Raw genomic sequence first — 21933 nt, forward strand, 5'->3', positions numbered from 1 at the left:
GTTTATGCTTTTTAATTTTAGCTATGAGTGATTTTTTTGATTCATGGGGTTGGGGGAGGGATACCATCACAGTACCCCCAAGGCATCAAAGAAAAATAGTAAGATCTTACTTGCTACTTTGTGATTTTTTTCCTTTAAATTAATTCTTCCCCAATAAAGACTACTGTTAGCTATAAATCCATTCTAGATAGTGAACATCTGTCTAGCTATTTCTTGGGAGGTGACTGTGCGTATTTACCCATCCCTTTAAGATGATAGTGTAGAAATGACTACCTTCCACTTGCAGCTTTATCTCCATCTTTCTGGAGCCTGTGGGAAACATTCTAGGAGCCCCACTTATTATGATATCAAGCTCGCCTACTATGGCAGCAAGAGTAATATCTTAATATACCAAGTCTAGAAGCACTAACCTACAAGCTGTAACTAAAATATGCCCCCCCCCAAGTTTTAAGCATAAAATATTGTCATTTTCAGGTCAGTTTAAAATTTCTCAGTGTTTACGTTATTTCGTTCCCCTCCCATTACTCAAAACCTATACTACTATAAAATTTATATAATTTATAAATTGTGTAAATTTATTTTATATAATTTATAAATTGTGTAAATTTATCTTATACAGTTTATTTTCATGTTATTTTATTCCTCCCCCACTATTCAAAACCTACACTATTATGAAATTTATATAATATAGAAACCGTATAAATTATAGTTAGCTTTTCTCTAGTAGCAATCTAGCTTATTTTCTAATACTGCTCAAAGTAAATCGTTTTCATTATTCTCATCATCTTACTGTATATCAGCTATCACAGAATACCATGGAACAAATGTAGTATTCATAGCAAGTGAGAAAAATCTACCAAGAGAGATGAGGGCTTTGTCTTAAGTATGTTATTTTTATCAGATCTCAGATCTGAGAGTTAAAATATGTGCTAGGGAAAGGCTGCTGAAGGAAGCCGGTCCTTGGCTGAGCCAGTGCTCTACCTAGCTCCCAGCAGCATGCTCTTAGCTGCTGACCGCATGTCGGATGGTGCTCCACATCCTCCAATGCAGGGGTGCTCCTGGATCTGATGAACACCAGGCTTGAGCTCTCCGTGCTGGGCCTGAATGGAAATCTGGCAGCTTATGCCTTGCTGAAGTTCAGCGGCTGGGGCCAGGGAAGCTGCCTTTGGATTCATGGGTAAAAGGCGGGGTGGGAAAGAATATGCTTAGTGTATCAGATAATGTTTTGTGGCAGCCCAGGCAGGAAATGTCCTGGGGCTTTTGGGTTCCTAATGACATAGATGGGAATCATGGCTGAAAGGACCCCACAGATAATCACTTTAATTAAGAATTGTCCCATTCTACACAAAGGAAAATCCTGGAGTTACTGTTGGCCCTGCCAACAACAAATGAATTCAATTTTGATAAGATAGGATAACCAAAGTTAATAAATTTGATAAATCATTATTTTATTAATAGAAGGTTTTAATTTAGAGAGATAAATATGTTAATAATATTTGGTCAGTATTGAGTTATCAATTAATAATTATTTAAACATGGAAATCTAGTGTTTAATGTCTGCATTGCTATTCTGCCCACCAAAAATACTCCTGGGGGAAACCAGATACATTTATAATTTATAAGTATAATTATATTTATGGTTTATAATTGAGGAAATGTTACAATACTGTAAAAAGGATTAGTACACACAAAAATATTCATTTTAAGCATTTACTCAAACTAATATTAAGTATTAGAAGTCAAAGTAGGATAATCAAATTAATGAGACCTCAAAAATATTCTGTAGGTATTAGACACATTCTTCTTTTAAATCCCCCAAATGTAGACACACCATATTTTCAGAGCAAGTGTTTTCTATTTTGTGCTTGATATTGATTTATTTTTAAAAAGAGGATCCAATGGAGCAAAGCCTTCTGCTTGGGGTCGAATCTATCCATGAAGAGGATTTGTGGACTCGACTCTGCACAGAAATGTGACAGTGTGTGACTTACTCATGTCTCGTTCCTTAGTCACCTTCCTGGCTGCAACCTCATTAGGGGACCTCTTCCAGCTTATGGCAGATGGACAGTGACCACAGGGTAGAAAATGAACAGCTGTCCTCCCCTTTCGTGCCTTTTCCTTTCTGTCCTATACCTATTTTCTTCATGGTCACTGCCCCACCTATCCTCGGAAGAGACACAGTGACTTCTCTTGTACTCTGTGTATGTAACAAATGCTGCGACCTCCCCCAATCCTTTCTGGGTACCAACTACTTTCTAGTTTCCTCCCATGCCCATGAAGGAGAGCTTTTGCCAGACAAGAAATGCAAAATATGTCAGGTTTGCCAAGATTTCTGGCCATGAAGGCCTCCTTTCCCTGGACCAATATAATCAAGGCCTTGGTACTTATGTGCCTGTCTGGTTTTTTTTTTTCTTCTGGATGTCCCAATCTCTCCTTTGGAGGGGCATCAAGTATGTGCCTTTCCTTACATTATCAACCTCCTTTGGCTCTGACCTTGGTCTCGGCTCTCAGAATGCAAGGCAGCGTCCCTTAACCTCCACTGTGATATGACACTAAGGGATGGCACCATGCTTGCTCCTGTCAGCCTCCCTCCTGAGAGATGAAGCCCAGCTCTGGACCCCCTGCTCGCCTGGACATTCTGTTAGGATGTGTTTTTACGCCCTTCTGCTCTGAGTCATTCAGCCATCCTTGCTGGACACTGTCCAATTTGCCTTCTTTTTCATAAAGAAACTCTCTTTTCCAAATTATTGGAAATCAATTTTTTTTTAAAGTTTTTTTTTTTGGTTAACATAACTATACATATTTAAGAGGTAGCATGCGATCTTCTGATACATAGAATTGATTTGATAATTTTCTTACAGTCTTTTTGGTTATGTCAAGTGACGACAGCACAGTACATCATATATAGCAAACTTCCCAAAGAGCTTCTCTCTGCCATAGATGGGTCCCTTATCAAATGCCCTTGATTAGTCAGTGAGGACCTGGAAATTGCCGGCTCACATTAAGATCTGAATTGTGCATGGATTTCCCTCGGCCTACTCCAGCGCCACAGAAGTCAGCAATGGCTATGATACTGAGCATAAATGAGGAACACCACTAAGCCACTTTTCTTAGCTCCAAACTAGATTCAGTCTAGTTCCTATGTATCTACAGCCACAAAGAGATGCACATTCCCCAGTCTTTGGTGTGAAAAGGATTTGGGATATATAAGTATATTTCAAAAGAGACTGTGTATGTGTTTAACTTAAATTCATCTTTTAAAATGTACATGCCTTACAGAGGCACAAGCCACTCCTGTGATGGAAAATCAGGATATCCTAGGCCAAAGCCAGCTCCACAGAATTATTTACCACATTCAGATAATAAACAAGTATTATACATGTACATATTTACGCTTGTGTGTTAACAAAGATCCTTAAGAGACCTGAAAATCAATTCCCAAATGTAATTTTAATATATTTTTTTACTCAAGAATTTTATAATGAAAAACACATATTGAACTTCATACAGCATAATTATTAATTTTGCTATTAAATTTTTCTAAAATTTCACTTTTATTTCTATTTATTTTTGAGCTCAGATCACCAGGGACTTTATTGGTGTGATACAGATTTCTATGTTTTGTATGGATGTTTGACTGTTTGATAACTTCTCCAAGATCTTACTTAGCAAGGAGAGTAGTTTTTGCAGAGCGCAAGACTCAAATATGAAATACAGTATTTAATTTCAGTCAGTTCATGGAGGAAATGAGCAGTAATTCACACGGAGGAACAGAAGGCTCAATTTCTTCTCCTCCTCAATTACCTGCTCTAAAAGAACAGAGAAAATTTATCTACTGAATCAAGTTCTGAGTAATTAAGATGTTTATGAATCGGGCTCAAGGGAAAAATGAACAGCTCCTCTATGCCATACAAAATATAATCTCTCACACATGCGGCACTTTTTCTCTTTATTTAATAAAAATATGAAGCCACATTTCTTTTCTTTTCCATAAATTCCCAGTTCAGCTAAGAGTACCTCAAACTTTGGATTATTCCAGCGGGTTAGTTTTCAGAACATGTTCATACAAGGCAGGGACTCGTGTTTATCTCAAAGACACTTTGGCATGTGTAGTACAGAAAGCAATTCAGGCCCTAGAACGCTTTCATATCTTAGTATCTAAATTCAAAGCATACGTGATCTAATGCTGTTTCCTGGTTCCCTATTGCTTTGACATGTTTAAAGCAGACAAAAAGGAATACAACCACAAAGACTCACATCCATCCCACAAATAACCACAAACATACAAACAACCTCCAATGTAACATACACACACACACACACACACACACACACACACACACACACACACACACTCCCAATATAAAAGCACACATACACAACTCCCCAATACAAAACCATAACAACCATCCAATATAAACCAAATAACAACAACAACAATAAAAAAAACCCAAAAGCCCAAGACATTTATTATAAATAAATCCAAATTTAAAAAGGTAACTGATTTTATGAATTGTCAACAAACAATAGATTCTAAATGAGTTCACTAGCTCCACTGTCGAGCATGTGAGTGTATGGTTCTGCTTATTTCTGCCAGCAGAAGCAAAGCTTACCTGTGATTCTTAGCTTTGTTCTGGATCATCTCCATGCAGTGATATCCTTAGGTCATTTCTCTGATAACCACTTTGGTCATGAAAGTCTGCATCACACCACTTTAGCATTTATCTTGGTGTCACTGGAATTGTTATTTGTCACTCTGGTAGTAAATCTCTATTTGTGAGTCCCTGGCTTTGGCCATAATGCTAAGTCAGATTTGACCAAGTCATGCCATCTGTTTTTTGTCTGCTTGCTTGCTTTTGTTTCTTGATGTGTGTGTGCACGTACATGTGCACGCACAGGCACATGCGTGTGCGTGCATGTGTATGTGTGTGTGTGTGTGCATGTGTGTATGCTTGTGTGTGTATGCATGTGTGAGTGTGTGCATGTGTGTGTGTGCATGCATGTGTGTGTATACACATGTGTGCGCGCGCGCGTGCGTGCGTGTGCGTGTGTGTGTGTGTGTGTGTGTGTGTATTTATGTATATGTAGGGGAATGTGCACATGGAGGATTACAGTCTGTGCCAGGAGTCTTTGTTGTTTGCCCTCCACTGTATTTATGGGGGCAGGGTCAACTCCTGCTGGTCTAGGTGGTCTAGCCGGCCTGCCATGGGGATCTGCTACCTCTGCCTTCTGAGTGCAAGGACTCCGAGTGGCTGCCACACCCATTCAGCGTTTGGAATGAGAGTTCTGGTCCTTACACCTGATGACAAATGCTTTATCCGCGGAGCTAACGACCTCCCCAGGCCACACTATTTGTCTGTTGTGTCTGCTTACCTCTAGTCCTCATTTGACAAGTGACCTTTATTCATCCAAGGAAAGAGCCGGGTGAACTCAATTAAGAATATTCTTACAGAGTGCCTCAAAGTCTACCAAGAAAATGCTAAGCAGAGTCTTAACCCAACTATAAAAACACACTTTAAGAAGAAGTCACTTCACTACTGTCCTAGTTTGATTTCTGTTATGATAAATACCATGGTCAGAAATAATGTGGGGTTTATACAGCGTATCCTTCTAGGTCATAATGCCTTAGTGAGGGAAGTCGGGCAGGAAATGACACCGAAGCCATGGAGAAGCTGCTCAGCGAATCCTTGTCCTCAGGTTCTGCTCTCCTATATAGGCAGGCCCACCCTTCGAGGGGGTGGTACCCCCTGCAGTGCTACAAACCTTCCTACATGAACCAGCAACCAAGAAAATGTCCCACAGACACGCTACAGGCGAACAGGATTAGAGAAGTTTCCAAATGAGACTTCTTCAGAAAACTCTGGGCTGTGTTAACAGCTAAAGCTAACCAGGACAATTATATTCCCTTACTGTTTAAGAGGACCCTTTGTACACACCTCTGTTAAAACTATGCCATTAAAAAAATAATGGTTTTTATTGAGGCAGGATCTAACTATGTAGCACAGGCTGGCTTTGGACTTGTGCTATGTGCTGGACTGCCCTGAACTCTGAATCCTCATGCCTTGGCCTCCCAAGTGATGGGATTATGCCATTTTAAATAATCTCAACCAAGTGACTATAACTCCTCACATAGCTCTCTGCGGCATCTATGAGCTAGCTCTGTAGATACACCCACTTTTATCTGACGCCGTTCACATCTGCCCAGGCTAATCCTGGTTTAGGAAGGCATTCTCACTCTCTCCCTGTTTGTGTGCAGCTACCTCCTGTTCTGAAAGCCTTCCTGATAGCCTGCTAAGAGGCTCTTGGGATTTTTTTCTAGTTAGGAAGCTCCCCAAAAACCCCTGCCTTTATCAGGACTGACTGGGCCTGTCTGCACCCACTATTGTAACAACCTGGTACTGGAGCCTAATTGTTGCAAATGTATCCAGAGCCTCCTGCTACACCAGCTGACGGCTGCAAACATATTTTCTCACTTGTCCTTTCACTGAAGCTAAAGCTTGCTCAAGACAATGAGGAGCCAGCATCCAGTAAACCTCTGTTAAGTGAGTGACAGATACAAAGGCCCACCAGTATTTCCCTTGGAAGTAAAATTCTGTCTGGGAAACCAGTTTAGAGAAATCTGGTTTGCAAGGGGCATCGGTGCAAATTTCTCTTCCCATCCCAGAGGAAATCTAAAGGAAATGGGTAAATGTCCCTAAGGCTATAGCCATAAATTCCACAAGTTGAATCTAATGAATCAAGTGAGGACTACAGCAAATCGATGCCTCAGCTCAGAAATGGAAACAAGATCTTTCATTGGGATAGAAAAATGAGAGGGTTCTTAGAATACTTCAGGACACCTTAAAACGGCTTAGCTATTGATAGCCTGATGTTTCAGTTTGCAAAACTGGGTTTTCAGAATCCTACTAATGTTAAAAAAAAATCTCTTTAAGAGTGTTTGCATATCTATTTATATGCTTGGAGACACGGGGATAATATACATATGTCATTTTAAGTATGCTGTAATATTTATGTACATTACACATATTTGAAGGACCTTTAAGACATGCCCTAGTAATGTAATTTCTGTATACAGATCTTTAAAGTACTTGGAACTAATTACGAATATAAATCATCATATCACTTATAAATAATAGTGAAATTCCTTAGAAATCACCTATATATCACCCGCATGGTTCTAGACAAGGAACGCTGAACATGTTACATGACTTCCCCAGCAGTGGCACCGAAACTGACGGACCATAGTCCCATTGACAGCATGGATGTGGAGAATTCCAGGATCTCTAATGAGACACAAATGCTGGGCTCACAGCACACAACTGACTCTGCACAGCCTTTAAACCAAGTACAGATGAAACAGGTATGGCACTGAAGTTACTATTTTGATGTTTCATTACTATAGACTTGTGAAGTCTGAAATGAATCCACACGCTTATGGCACACTTAGCACTTATGCACATGCTCAGATGTATCCTCCATGCCATCCCTGACAACAGAAAGTGCCACAGCCTTTAGCCTCATAAACGTCCATATAAATGAACGATCACGAGACTCATAAATCCAATTCTGGAAAAATGTTTATATTTACCCCCATGGCATCATACACAGTGGAGGTAATGGTTTGTTTTTATGTTGTTTTAACCCTTTTCACATCAGAAAAATCTAGTTTCAAAATGCAGTGAATACATTTCCCAATTAAGTTTCTAAGCCATGAGCTATAATTTCTCTAATTAAATATACTGCTTCACTCCCGGTGCTACATTCCAATTTCATTTTTTATTTTAAAATGACACTCAAAGATTTTTAAAGGCATACTTTTTATGCTATAAACTCCCCCTTCCCGCCCTCCTTTCCTCCGTCCCTCCCTCCCTTCTTCCCTCTCTCCCTCCTTCCTTCCCTCCCTCCTTCCCTCCCTCCCTCCCTCTCTCCCTCCCACTCTCTCTTTCCCTCCCCTGATCCAGTTCTCCTCACTGCTGTTACCCTTCCTGCCATTTAATGTAGAAGGCAGGATTCAAATCCATGCTCTAAGTTATACAGACTGGTCTGTTAATGTGTAAGAGAAACAAAAGTTTGCACTAAGTCAGATGCTAGGTCTAACCAAAGGAGCCCAGCCTGGTAGTTGTTCTATGTTCTGAACGTCACAGACTAAACCTTGCACTCTCTAGCCAACCCCCCAACTCTCCCTGCTTGGTCCCTTTTGTTGGTTCTTCTGAACTGATACTGCATTTGGCCTGACTGAGAAGGTAAGGAAACAGAGAATCTATGCCATTCACAAAAATAGACATTTTTCTTCCTATAATAAATAATAATTTAATTGATGCTAGATCTCTTTCCCCTTGAATAAAGTAAAAATCTAGTGGAATTACGGATTCTTGTGTAGTTCTTCATTGCCTAAATATAATATTTGAAATTAATATTTATTTTTAACAAGAAGGTTACTCCCAATACAGATACATTTTTCCTCCTTATTTTGACTTTCCAGTGGTTTAATAAATAGAACACATTAATTATGGTTAAGATTCATGAAGGTACTTGTCAGACTCTAGTTTTAAAATTTTTATTCTTGTCAAACTACAATCATAAAAAGAACTCTGTTTCATCCTGACTACGGGAGTTAGGATAGGCATGCTAGCAGATTGGAAAAGCCATTTAAAAACCCACTCTTTCTCTTCTTCCTAGTAGCCTCCAAAAATAGATATGCACTTTTGGTTTGTCTATAAAACGCTGTGGGCCGTACTATTCATGTGTGAGGAGTAATCCTAACTCTACCGTGTACTCTTACACACCGACACAAGCTTAAACAGGGCTTGCCAATGAAAGAGCAACAATCGCATGACCAGAAAAGCCACTTTGGTACAGCCAAGCACAGCGGGCTCTGACTGCAGACACTGACATGCACTAGGAACAGGAGCTGAGAGGAAGGCAGCCTTCTGGCTACTGATGGCTGGGCTCCAGCGTACAGATGGTGGGGGCTAGAATACAGTGACTGGAGTGTGACCGCCATAGGTCAGCAGCCTCTGCATCAGGACGTAGATAAGCCTAGTTCACAATCAGAAGACAGACTCCACCTTTCTCTAGAATATTCTCTTTGAAAATGTGTAGATGTTACATACTGATTCATACATACATACATACATATATATATATATATATATATTTATGAAAAAATTTAAAAATATAGACTAGATAGCAAAACTGCTACCATTTCATTGAAAGGCATATTATCACTGCATATGAGGGGTAGGAAGTTTTACATTTCATAGAGAAGGCCTTGAAAGAAATATTTTCAGATATAGTAATTTTTTTCATTAGCTATATCAAAATGAAACATAGATTATTTATGTCAAACATAAAATCTTAATTAGGTTCTTTCAGCTAATAATAATTACCTTCCACTACCAGTCAGAGCTCATAAAATAATTGACTACACTTCTATCTCGAATTGAGCAAATTTAGCTAGTAGAGTATTCCTGCCACAATAGAATAATCCAATGCATTCAAAAGCCATATGTAAATCATTTATAGAAAATATGTAAGGCCTGCAGAGTTGGCTCAGGGGTAAAGGTGATGCTGCAATCCCGAAAATTGAGTTTGATCTCCCAAATCCACATGGTTAAAAAAAAAGAAAGTCAGCTTCATCAAGTTGCCTTTTTTTTTTTTTTTCCGAGACAGGGTCTCTCTGTGTTGCCTTGGCTGTCCTGGACTCACTTTGTAGACCAGGCTGGCCTTGAACTCACATTGATCCACCTGCCTCTGCCTCCCGAGTGCTGAGATTAAAGGCGTGCACCATCATGCCTGGCTCAAATTGCCCTTTGACCTCTACTCACACATGTGTTTGTTTACATGCACATACATAAACACCATAGCTAAATGGAATGCAATAAACGGTCTTCAAAATGTTACAGATTATCTGTAGCACTCAATACCAATCACCACCCATAAGGGGTAAGAATAAAGTACAGCGTTTTAAAATGTTTCATTTCAATTTTTAAATTATTTGCTATGAAGACTCCATTTCCCCCAATTCTAAAAGCGCCTGGCACAGTTGAACAGTCTGATTACAAGAAGCTTTTCTAAGTTGTTGCTACAACTGCTGAGAGGCACTTACCAATGGAAAACTGGAGAACAGACGCTGTTGTCGTGTTCAGGCCTGTGGTGGTCTAGAAAGAAAACATATAAAAATCAGACACAGAAGACAAGGGGAGGAAAAGCTGGAAGGGAGGAGGGCAGGGCGGAGTTGGGGAGACTGGTGCATCCATCCGGGCAGGAGCTGCACACTCCTAGCCGCCCTTTCACTCTCAGCAGTATGCCAGAGCATAGACAGACTCTTCCTTCCCCTTTGAGGAGCAAACTGAGAGACCCCCAACTTGAGCTGCCACGGAAAACAATTTCCCAGGGCACCTTGCAAGGGCCCTTGATAGGACTGCACACAGCCCATTACCTCCCTCTACCTTATAACTGGTCTGGGACCCAAAGAGAGCCTCATAAAAAGGCAACCAAACAAAAATGGGAGATAAAGGATGCGTGAATGACTAGAAAACAGATTCTTTCTAGAAGTAAAGACAGAGGCAGGGATATCTATGACTCAGGGGTTAAAGGCACATGGGTAACCTGAATCTGAGTTCAAGCGCAGGACTGACGGAAGGAGAGAGCTGGCTTTAGCAAGTTGCCCTCTGACCTCACATGCGTGTGCTGCGGCATCTCCACAACCGACCGCCACCCCTCCCCCCCCCCCCCACAGAAGAAATGCATATAACCAAAACACCTTTAAAAAGTAAACAGAACTAAGACAGCTCATTTAAATGTCATAATTTTCAGGGAGTAATAAAAATATTCTAAAACTGATCATGCTAATGACTGCCCAACTTTGTAAGTGAATCATAGAACCTACACATAGTTCTTAAAATGAAAGGGGGAGAGGAGAGGAAGAAGAGGAGGGAGAGGGCAGAGGGAGAGGGTGAAGGAAGTGGGGGGCACAAGTGGGAGAGAGAGAGACATTGTGAATAAGGGTCTGGGAAGTCTCACCCACATTTCTGTTAAACCTTAGTGTCATGAGGAGCTCTCTGACAGACTTCTGCGCTTTGGAAAGAGGAGTGACGTGAGTGTGATTGTGTGTAAAGTTATCTATTCTTTGCAGTAGGCGCACTGCTCTAATGAGGTGAAAGTTACATTCTCGGGGTTTTTTTGCTGGGCTCCTAAGCCCCACATGCTGAGGTACGCCCCACATGCTGAGGTACGCCCCACATGCTGAGGTACGCCCCACATGCTGAGGTACGCCTCACAGGACTCCACTCTTGGAAACAGCAGGTCTGTGTGAGCATGCCAGTGCAGCAGCACAGTGGGCTGGCTTCCTCTTGCTTCTTTATGACCCGACACCTCTAAATAATATGCAACTGTAAAGTCCAGCGCATATGCAGCAAAGGGAAGAGGAGACTGATGGGACATTTCATAAGCCCTCCAGCCACAGAGCTGGTACGAGCTACTGCTCTATGCCAGACACAAATCGCTGGTATGGACTGACAAAAGGAATTGTAGCTGTCTTCAGTCTGAGTCTGCCCATCGTGCCCAGACCTCTGGCTGCTGTCTTCTTCCTCCCACCAGAGATATGAAAGGAACGATAAAATACTTTGAAAAGGACTCTGCTTCCCCACCCCCACCCCACAGCCTTTAAAGTAAGTAAACTCTCTGCCCTCATGGGTTTCCTCAGATGATTTCATATAAAGAGGCACAGTACCAACAGAGACATTTTCTTTTTAAATTCACGTAAGTTGAATGATTTTATGTAACTGAATAGATTCCCAGATGAATGCTGAAACAGTTCTGAAAGTGGGCCCTTTGAAATAGAGGTATTATATAAATTAAAGGTTCTGCAGTGGCTGCTGCTGCTAGTGCACTGAGCATCCTAGAGAGCCCTCAGCCCTCTTCCTGGGGATACAATAAATGATGCTGTGTCCTCTGTCTGATCAAGTCACATGGCTGGGACCTCTGCAAATGTGTAACAAGTTACTGTATGAAGCACTGCTAAGTTTCAAGGTGACCCTAGCTTTTGGTTGGTCATTGATTCTATATTTTTTTCCTTCACAAGGGAGGCTGAGGACCCTGTGATGTTTGGTGTTCATCTCATTGCTATACCTACTCACTTTAGTAAAACCATCAGCTACCCAAGTTCAGATCCCCAGGACCATCTACAAGTGTGGGCATGAAGGGGCTCATCTGTAACCCAAAGCTGAACGGGGGCAGGGCAGAGACACATCGGTCACTAGAACTTGCCAGCCAGCTCACTGAATGGAATTCGTGAGGTCCTGCATTGGTGAGAGACCATGCCTCAAAACATAACATGGAGAAAAACTGAGGAAGATGACCAAAACTGACCTCTGGTCTCCACAGATACATACATACATGTGGATGTGCACTCATATGTATATGTGCACAGACCAACACTACAGTACACAAAAGGTAATAGGAACAATGAAATCCACTCATCTATATACATAATTGGTTTTTTAAAAGAAACTATTACTCTTGAGTTTAACATATAAATTTATATATTAACATTATTAAGATTTTTATATGACATTATGGAAACAAAAGAAACTCTCACGGGTTTTTGATAAGTGATATACTAACTATGAATACCTGATAAGAACTTTTTTCTCACTAAATCTCAGTGCTTTTAAACAACCAAATGAGTTTCAAACCACAGCAAACAGAGTGGCAGTTTAAATAAATCTTGATAACTTACCGTAGACTAAGGCCATTCATCACGGCCGCCATCCTTGCAAATTTTTACTGGATTTAATAGTCTTTTAGTCTAGCTCATCACTGTAACTAAAACAGATCTTCAACTCTATGAGAAAAATTCTTTTTACAAAGAAACAGTAGGAAGGGGGACATGGATTGGTGTGAAGCTGGAGGCCCTGTGTCTAATCCTACAACACTGCAAATGAGCAAATACTTCTTAAAAGAGAATAGCATAATTCATTTGAAGTTCCAGGAACCTATTTCTCTTTACCTTCATTTTACACTAGCAAAGTAAATGAAGTTGAGCGTGACCACCTAAGATCTGGAGACTTGAATAGTTAGGAAAATGTCCGAGGACAGACCTTAGTGATGGAGACAAACTCCTAGAACGCGTGTATTAGTGGCACGAAACAACGACTTCAGTCTGAGGGGTGCAGGTGTGGGCGTGGGCTCTTTTTATACTGTCCTTTATTCTCTTCTTTCAGCTTCTGAAAAAGGCTCCACTCTGTCCCAGCTAACTCAATTTTGCTCCTTTGGCTTGTTGTTTTTTTTTTTTATTTTTTTTTATTTTTATTTTTATTTTTTTATTACTTCTAAATTTCTTTTCTCCTTATTTTCTCAAATACCAAGAGCAAGGAGCTTTGCAGGCAAACATCTTATAATAGGCTCAAAATGGCTCCAGGAAGACATAATAGCTCCCCAGGGTCAGAGGGACCCACATCACCAGGCCTTAGATCAAGATGACCCAGAGGCCATCCCGACTAGGGCTGTCAGCTACGCTCTGTGCCATAATCGTCTGCAGGATCCTGGAGCAATTCCCAGCACCTGAGGCAGTTCTTAGGGCACTAGACACATCTTGCCTGTGTCAGTTGCTCCAAAGCAAGTGGTTTCCCCGATTCCCTACCACGTGTGTCTTCAGGGGAGAAAAGCTACATCCAGGAACCCTCAGATCCATACCTAGACCAAGGAATCCTCAGGTTCAGACCTGAAGACTAGGACTTCCGGATCGAAAGAGAAAGCCCTAAGCATGCAAGCCTTGTGGCTTGTGGTTCTTCATTTCACAAGTCCAGAAACTGTATCATGAGAAATAAGCAGGTATGTTGCTTAGCAAGCAACGTCTCAGGACTGACATCTTCCATCAGTCCTCAAGTGTCAGGGCTTTGACCGGATTAAGTTTTGAAGTTCCATGAAAATGTTTGAATTTTAGTAAATATAATATTGATGGGTGACTCTGTCCCTCCCTTTTCATTGGACTGGACTGCTTTCTGTGGACACAACTTGGACACTACCTACAGTTTGGCCTCTAAGAGGCTAATACAATATGAAACTTACTGAAAATCAAATAGTTGTTATTGCTAAACTATCTCTTTGGCTCTACAGAACACATTCATTTTCCAGAAATACTTATGATGGGAAAATAAAATTACATACTACTTTATATCTTAGAAGATTACTATCATTATTACTTAGACATTTTGAGACAAGGACTTGCTATGTATCCCAGTCTGGCAGCAGACTCACCCTCCCTGTCTCTCTGCCTTGTGCTGAGATTACAGGATTAATATGTGACTAAAGATCAATCTCACATATACAAGTCAAACCCACCAACTGGGATATCAAATCTTAAAATAAACATATTGGGCTACAGAAACAATCAGGATTAAATTCATGTTGATCAAATAAGCCAGATATTTCAGTTTTTCCTTAATATATGAATTTACAAAAATAAAAATTCTGGCATTATAAGATACTTTTATTTCCCACTGCCAGTATTTTCAGAAATATTACTGAATGGAACACCTACTAAAATAGGCAGTAATTCTTAGCTCAATTAACTATGATAAAAACTTTCTATAAGCCTTAATCTTACATTAAGGCTTACAGAAAATTAATTCAATCAAGATATATTATTTAAAGCATACTAGCAAATTTATTTTGTTTTCCAGAAAGAATTTCACTACCACAGTCATATTTGTCTGCAGGTATTATAACACTTTGTGAGGCTTGAATTATAAGAATCTATTATTTTAATTTGCATCTAATTAACTCTGTTTGTGATCTAGTTTCAAGCTAAAACTCCATTCATCAATGCTCTGAAGTGCACATCCTTAATAGGTTAAATATATCTATTACCACGAAAGGGGGTATTCGAGCAGAATAAAGTAAGAAAATGTTGCAAAGTTAATTGGCCTCCACACCTGATAAACAAACCTTCTTTTAGCTGCTTCTATAGGGTTTTCCTTCCTCTTCACTGTGGAAGCTAATCTTCTGGCAACTTTCAAAGCTAGTGACTTTGAAACACAACGTGGGACACAGAGGTGAAAACACAACCTGCCATGAAAAGGAAGCTGTGGGAGGAGAAGAGAATGGGAGGCAAACAGCCAGGCCCCAGGCCCACAGGCGGCATGTTAGGGGAGAGGAGCCAAGCCAGGACCTGATGCAAAGATGCTTTGATGCTCCTTTCAGGGGCGTGGAGTGACTGCAGTCCTCGTGTCAGGAAGGAGGACCGAGTCAAAACAAAAGGCTCATTAGCCATATGCTGGTGGCTAGTGGTGCCCTGTTTTTGATTTAGAATGCTCACGGCTCGCATTATTTCCTGAACTCACCTTCTCCAGCGATGGCTGATACTCGAAACCCAATGAGAGACGGTAACTACTCTGGAGTCATTTGGCGTGAATTACATTCAAAACAAATTCAGTTATCAGTATTCTTAAAAAGAAAATGCAGCCAAGTTTCATCCATTGTTAAGAGCCAAAGTTTTATAGTGATGCCATAAGAAACTAGACTTGCAAAGAGAAAATAATAGTGATGATCAGACCAAGGGTTTATGTAAGAACTTAGAAAGCCGCACTTTGTTTAAATATGAGATGCGTTTTGTACATGTGATATGCACAATCATATCTGTATTTTAATCCATCTAATCATAGCTTTGAATCATGTTTATTAAGACACACTGGTGCTGTCAGTTTTATCAATGAACTCCTCGTTTTTATATTTGAAAACGACCATAAAATTACCTCTCCCAATTCTGAGATATTGATTATAGTACAAACAATATTTCAAGCTTTCATCTGAACTCCTAGAGGATAAAAGAAACTTTTGTTGGCAAGAAGTACAGTAAGTAGCACAATCAAACAATGGTACAGCCCCAGCAAAGACTCACCAGCTCCCGAGGACCATATGGCTCACAGAAGGTGACAGCGTTGCCATGCATGATGGTGCCACACTGGTCTCCAGTCTCACAGTTGCTGCATTCAGCCCTGCAGAACACAGAATGCACCCTCAGTCCGAGAACTAAGCAGCACAAGTTGGTTTCTTGCTCCAATAGTTACGGCGACTTGGCTCCAACCCTCACTGCACAGACCGTCATGGCACACTGGATTCTGACAAGACTCGGAAGGTATAAAAGCCCACAGAGGCTTGAGTGTAAATCTAAGTTCCTTCAGTAACGTGAAATGGTGGGAAATTCCTTAAATTTTCAATTTACGTTCCAATTTCCTCATGAATAAAATGAAGATAACGTACCTACTCAAGTTTCAAATAGCCACTGTGACGATGAAAAGAGACAATATCTAGAAGCTGATGGTGCAGACATAGTATGGTATTACCAATAGTTAGATAGAAGATATAGAGGCATAATGGGCCCAACATAAGGACAGTTTCAAGAGTTAAAAATAAAGTAATATCCACTTACACAGTAAACTAAACATCTTCATCTCTAAAATGGAAACGGGTCTCACAAACGGATAGTTTGCATTATGGTCAGTATAAATGTTTTAAGTAATTATTCTCAAGCAGATGTAAATGTGTGTGTTTACACTCCACTGTGCTAAAAATAATGGAAGCAAACACAAGCTTTATATGACTAAGGAATATACATGGGTTCTAATACAAGCAACTTTTGTAAACTGGCTTATGTTAACCTTAAAAAGAATTGAATCCTGTGTCTATTTTATTACTGTAAACTGAGGTGGTTAATAAACATGTACGACAGGATCAAAGTATATTTTTTCATCTCTCTCTAGTAGAAACTGAAGGTATGCCTACGTGGGACTTGACTTTGGATATGTTCAGTAGCATTTGTAACACTCCCCACTCTAACATTTCTGCCGGCAGTCATTACACATCTAACGTGTAGGAAGAAAGATCTATATTTCCCTTGTCTGGTCCTCAAACCACATGAGAGCTTTATTTGATGCAGAAAGAATAGTTTCAAAGACCTTCACATTCCAGGTGCCAAACTCTGTGGAAAGGGCACCGTGCCCTTTGCTTGGCAGATCACCATGTTATCCTTTTCCATTGTTTACGCTTTCAGGGAGGGGGCAGCAACTCCATCCAGACAGGAAGACAGAGTGTGAGGAGAGATCACGCAGCCCCCCCGGGGCAAGAGGCAGGAGCACAGTAAGCACAAACTTGGCAGATGGATCCAAGTCCTTCTTAGTCATTTTACCATTTAGAGAAAGTGGCTGCTGTACCAGCCTTCTCAGCGGTTGCCCACCCTAGAAGATCAGCAATGCCAACTGCCTTTAATTTTTTTCAGCTAAACAGAAATTAATTTCTAGTAAGGATTTATGGTGTAGTTCACTGCATCATAAATCTTAGCAGGAAGTTGAAATAATTTCTTGAGTACTGTGATGCAAAAGTCTAATAAAATGTACTTGACATTAGAAGAAACACACTAGCTTTGGAAGGGCAAATAATCAAATTTGTATTCATTTTTGGCATGCTTATTTACCATATGTGGCATTCATAAATAGTGGTTGAATAAATAACTAAATATACTACAACTTTATAAGAAGAATTATTCTTAAAGTCTGAAGTCCTAAAAAAAATCTCATAATACTGCCTGGCATATACTATGTATGAGTTATTACCTTATTATTATTAATAAAATTATTACCACTATTAATTTCTCATGAATCTCTGCCCTTTTTGGCTGCTATAAAACTGGTGTTTGAGTCCCTTCTCTCTGATACACAGTATGTTATATGAATTTCTCCCTATTGTTTTTCTAATTTTAAAGATGGACTATAAAAAAAGTATAAAGAAGTAGCATAAAAAGTATATTGGGTGAGGGCTGGAGAGATGACTCAGCAGCTAGGAACACCCACATAGTGGCTTTCAGTCATCTGTAACTCCAGCCCCAGGAGATATGACGCTATCCTGTGACCTCATGGTCACCTGGAACACATCCAGGCAAAACATCCATACATACAAAGTAAACCTTTAAAAATCATATTGGGATTTTTTAAAATTGATACAGAATGAACTTTTTATTAGTGATAGATGAGGATTATTTGAAAATTGTCATTATGAAATAGCTTAAGAGAAACATCAAACTTGACAGGGAAAAAAAGTAAGAGAATATTCAAAACTCATAACATTCATCTGCCATCAGCCTGTAAGACAACAGTTCTCAGCCTGCCTAATGCTGCGACCTTTTAATACAGTTTCTCATGTTGTGATGACTCCCAACCATGGTTTTTTTGTTGCTACTTTATACCTGCAAATTTTTACTACTGTTTTGAATTGTAAATCCCTGACATATCAGATGGCCTTAGGTGACCCATGTGAAGGGGTCATTCAACCCCAAAAGGGGTTGTGACCCACAGGTTGAGAACTATTGCTCTAGAAAGATGTCACTGAAAACATCATTATTCACATGAATCTGAGGTTGGCTATTTGAATTTCTGTAGTAACCGCCATCTTAGCTCTATATATTCACCAGGAGTCCCTAATTGATCATCTATAAGGGAACAATAACTGAATAAAACATGCGTTATAAGCCTCATCTTGTTTCTGATAGCGAAGGTACTGGGCAGACTCTGCACGTTGGTATATAGTTTAAAAGCGATGCCGATGCAGACAGCCTAGCAGGCTGGAGTGAGAGAAGCAGTGACTACACAGGAGGCGTGCAGTGTGTCTGGAGGACCAACTCCACTTAGTAGAATAGCCAGGGCTAATAAAATAGACACAAGGGAAAAGGCAGCACCATCAGGTGACGCTCTCCCCAAGTGCCTCAACAACTTCTAGCCCCGCCTCCCTTGTCCAATGCATCATGTCTCAGAACTTAAACAAAATATTAAAGGAATGCTACCCTGTTTAGATACTTAAAGATTCCCAAGTGCCAGCTATCACTCACAGGAACAAAGGCGTCCCCAAAGACTGATGGGATAAATCAGTGGGCTTCCCGCCAATGCTTTTAAATGCCCTTAGCTTGATTGTCTCACAATCTGACTGCGTTTGTCAACATAATTTATTTTCATTTACCCTGAATGCCTATCCCGCTAGGTGGTCAAGTCTAGCCCTTCTCTTAACTGCGAGTGGTACTGTTTATTCTTTCATCATTTATTAACGCATTCTTCTGTTACTACCATGGTAAGGACTTGCGCTGTGCTTAGCTTTAGCAGGATAATGGCCAGCAGCTATAAACAAACACTTCCAACAGAGGTTATCTATGCAATGGAGATGGTCATGGCAGTGTTTTATGTGGTCGAGTACCCTAAAGTGAATTTAAAGTTTTCTGTCTTCTCTCGGAGGACAGAAGTTACTCTCTTCGTTTTCACTAATAAGAACAATGACCTTCAGAGACGAAAAGACATCCACTCAAGACTACCCAGCTATCAAATTACCAAAGGATCACAACAAATTCCACAGCCACTCTGTCCTTAAAGTCAGAAGATACACTGACTGTGGTGGGACAACATCCAAGCTGGGAGGGTAAGCATGCAAGCAAGAAAGGCCACTGTTTGTAGGGAATAGACTATGCAGAAATTCTGATCCATAAACTGAACTGTTAGCTCAGCAGGTCAGTATGATTGGAATCATACCAGTATACAAAGAAAGATTACAAATTGCAGAAAGTGGAGTCTTTCATATACCACTGACCTGGTGACTGACAAGTACTGTGCTAGGGCATCTACAAACAAACCCCCAAGCACATCAAACTATTGTTGTCTTTTTTTAAAAAAAATTCTTATTTAGAAATGCTAAAACTGAAATTTAGAGCTATAATTTTCTAAGGTGACATAACTAGCAGTTTTATAGAACTATGTTCTGACTCTATTCTGTTTACAAAGTCAGAGGCATGAAACAAATCCAACTTTGAGGAAAGTCACTGCATAGGTGATGGACTGACGGCCCAAATGAGTACGGCTGCTAATGAAACTCAAGTAAGATGCAGGAACCACATAAATGGCTTCCAGCTTGCAGGCCAGAGAAAGAGAAGGCTCAGCTGGGAACGGCTCCTGCGGCCGAGCCTGGCTCTGATCTCTAGGATCCGCTCGTGCGAGTTGTCCTTGACGCCACATGTAGGCCACAGTATGCTGCTCTACCCTCACACATAGATAAATGAGCGCGACTTTCACGTTTCTAATAGCTACACTACAAACCCAATAAACAGACCAGGCAGGGTAGATTGGCAGCAGGACATCTGCCTGGAAGTGCATGGTTCTAGACTCAATTCTCAGCATAGCAAAACCAGAAAACAAACAAAAGGAAAGCTCCAAATACAGAAACAAATGATTTAACTCTCAAGAAGTTTGACTGAACGTAATACATTCAAATGATACGTTTCACAGTGGGAGGGTCAGACATTTCCAGGGGGCCCATGGTACCATGGTGGAAGTCATGGAGCCTTCACAGGCACTGGCCAGCACCAGCCAATCGGAGCTGGAGGCACTTAACAGGACGTTGTTGGTCCTGGAAGAGACTGCTTGGAAAGATCTGAGCCAATCAGCTGCTAATGTGACCATTTATGGCCTAATGCCTCTGGACTGTAACTTGGGCGACTGGCCATTCGGCCCCAGCCTATCATCTTACAGCCCCTGTGATTCCTCCTTAGCCCACTCCATCAAATTAGAAGATAGCACGTCCTGAAGTCCCCTAGTTCCCTATAAAAAGGCCTGTGTGCCTTTGGCCAGGGTCATCACCATTTTATATGAACAGTCAACCCCCGCATACTGGCTATTTCTGCAGAACAAATGCTCTTTGCTTTTACATACTATTTGAGTCTGGCATCTTCCTTCAGCAATTCTCAGACCCTTACAATATGCAATTGACATAAACATTATCGGTGGCATAGTTGATAGCCGTTTTTTTTTTTCCATAGTAGCCCTCAAGTTGGGATTTATATGTTAATTCAGACTAGCCATATTTCAAACGCTCAAGAGTCATATGTTGAGTGCCTACCGCACTGGGGAATCACAGGCTGAGGGGATGACTGTACTCGGAAAATGATGCTCTCTAGCTGCGGTGACAACTGGAGACGGCAAGCCAGACTCCCAACATGACAGCAGAGGATCCGATTGAAATCAGAAGAGTATATATTTTTAGGGGTAGGTAAGGGGACAAAAAGAAGACGTCCAAAACTTATCCCTGGGAAGCATTCTAGCTGTGCTAAGTTGGCTTCTGAGCTTGGACTGTCATCCTGGCCCTTCAGCCTAACCTCCCTCAACCCTATCTCCTTCAACGTGTTACTGGCTTGTTTCTGTAGTTGTTGCTAAGCAACCCATGCAGCCCGTCAATGTGCAGCCCCCAAGAGTGAGCGGGTCACATGACCTTCCTAGCAGTTCTGTTCTATCACGATGACCAAACAACGTACAACTACATGTATGAAGCCTTGTATCACGACGATGATGAGAAAAGCCAGCGGCTCACGGTAAGGGAACAATTCTAAGGGAAACTGCATGGAACAGTACAAAGGAAGCTTTGAGTTTCCATTTCCGAAGGACAAAGTGGATTTTAAAACTCTAGACGTGAAAATAACCATGTAAACTTGAAGGATAATTCCTGGCTGACTAAGGGTTTCAAAAACCATTCTTAAGTGTTTCACATTCTTTTCTCCTAGCCTCCTAGCCTCAAAAAAAAAAAAAAAAAAAAAAAAAAAAACCCGAACCTCTGGATGTATGAAATTTTATTCTTCTTTTATGGAAGAGGTCAGCAAGTTTCCAAGAACTGGGGTTAAATTTGATGATGAGTAGCCCAATTTTATGGAGGCCCAGAAAGGGAAAATAAAAGGTGCTGTTTGCTGTGACATTTGAATCTATGGCCTCGTAAGTGGGCTTCTTCCTCTGAACTCCTTCGGAGGAAAATGATGGGCTTTGTAGAGTTGGGCAGAATAGTCTTTCACATGTGTGGGAAGGAGGAAATTTTACATAATCCCAGTTAAACAGGCTTTTGTTTCTCAATTTA

General features: G+C 40.7%; 1 protein-coding gene across 2 annotated transcripts in view; it reads right to left on the reverse strand.

The window, feature by feature from the left end:
* RELN (reelin) overlaps positions 1–21933 on the reverse strand; it is a 443910-nt gene that overhangs the window by 214981 nt on the left and 206996 nt on the right. For both annotated transcript variants that reach the window (XM_084787306.1, XM_084787305.1), the window contains exons 7-8: positions 15905–16001; positions 10109–10160 (exon numbers count right to left, since the gene is read on the reverse strand). In XM_084787306.1, the coding sequence (XP_084643432.1) occupies positions 10109–10160; positions 15905–16001 (149 nt within the window). The remainder of the gene's footprint in view (positions 1–10108; positions 10161–15904; positions 16002–21933) is intronic.

Source organism: Acomys minous (assembly GCF_964271855.1).
Source record: "Acomys minous genome assembly, chromosome: 6".
Taxonomy (NCBI): Eukaryota; Metazoa; Chordata; class Mammalia; order Rodentia; family Muridae; genus Acomys; species Acomys minous.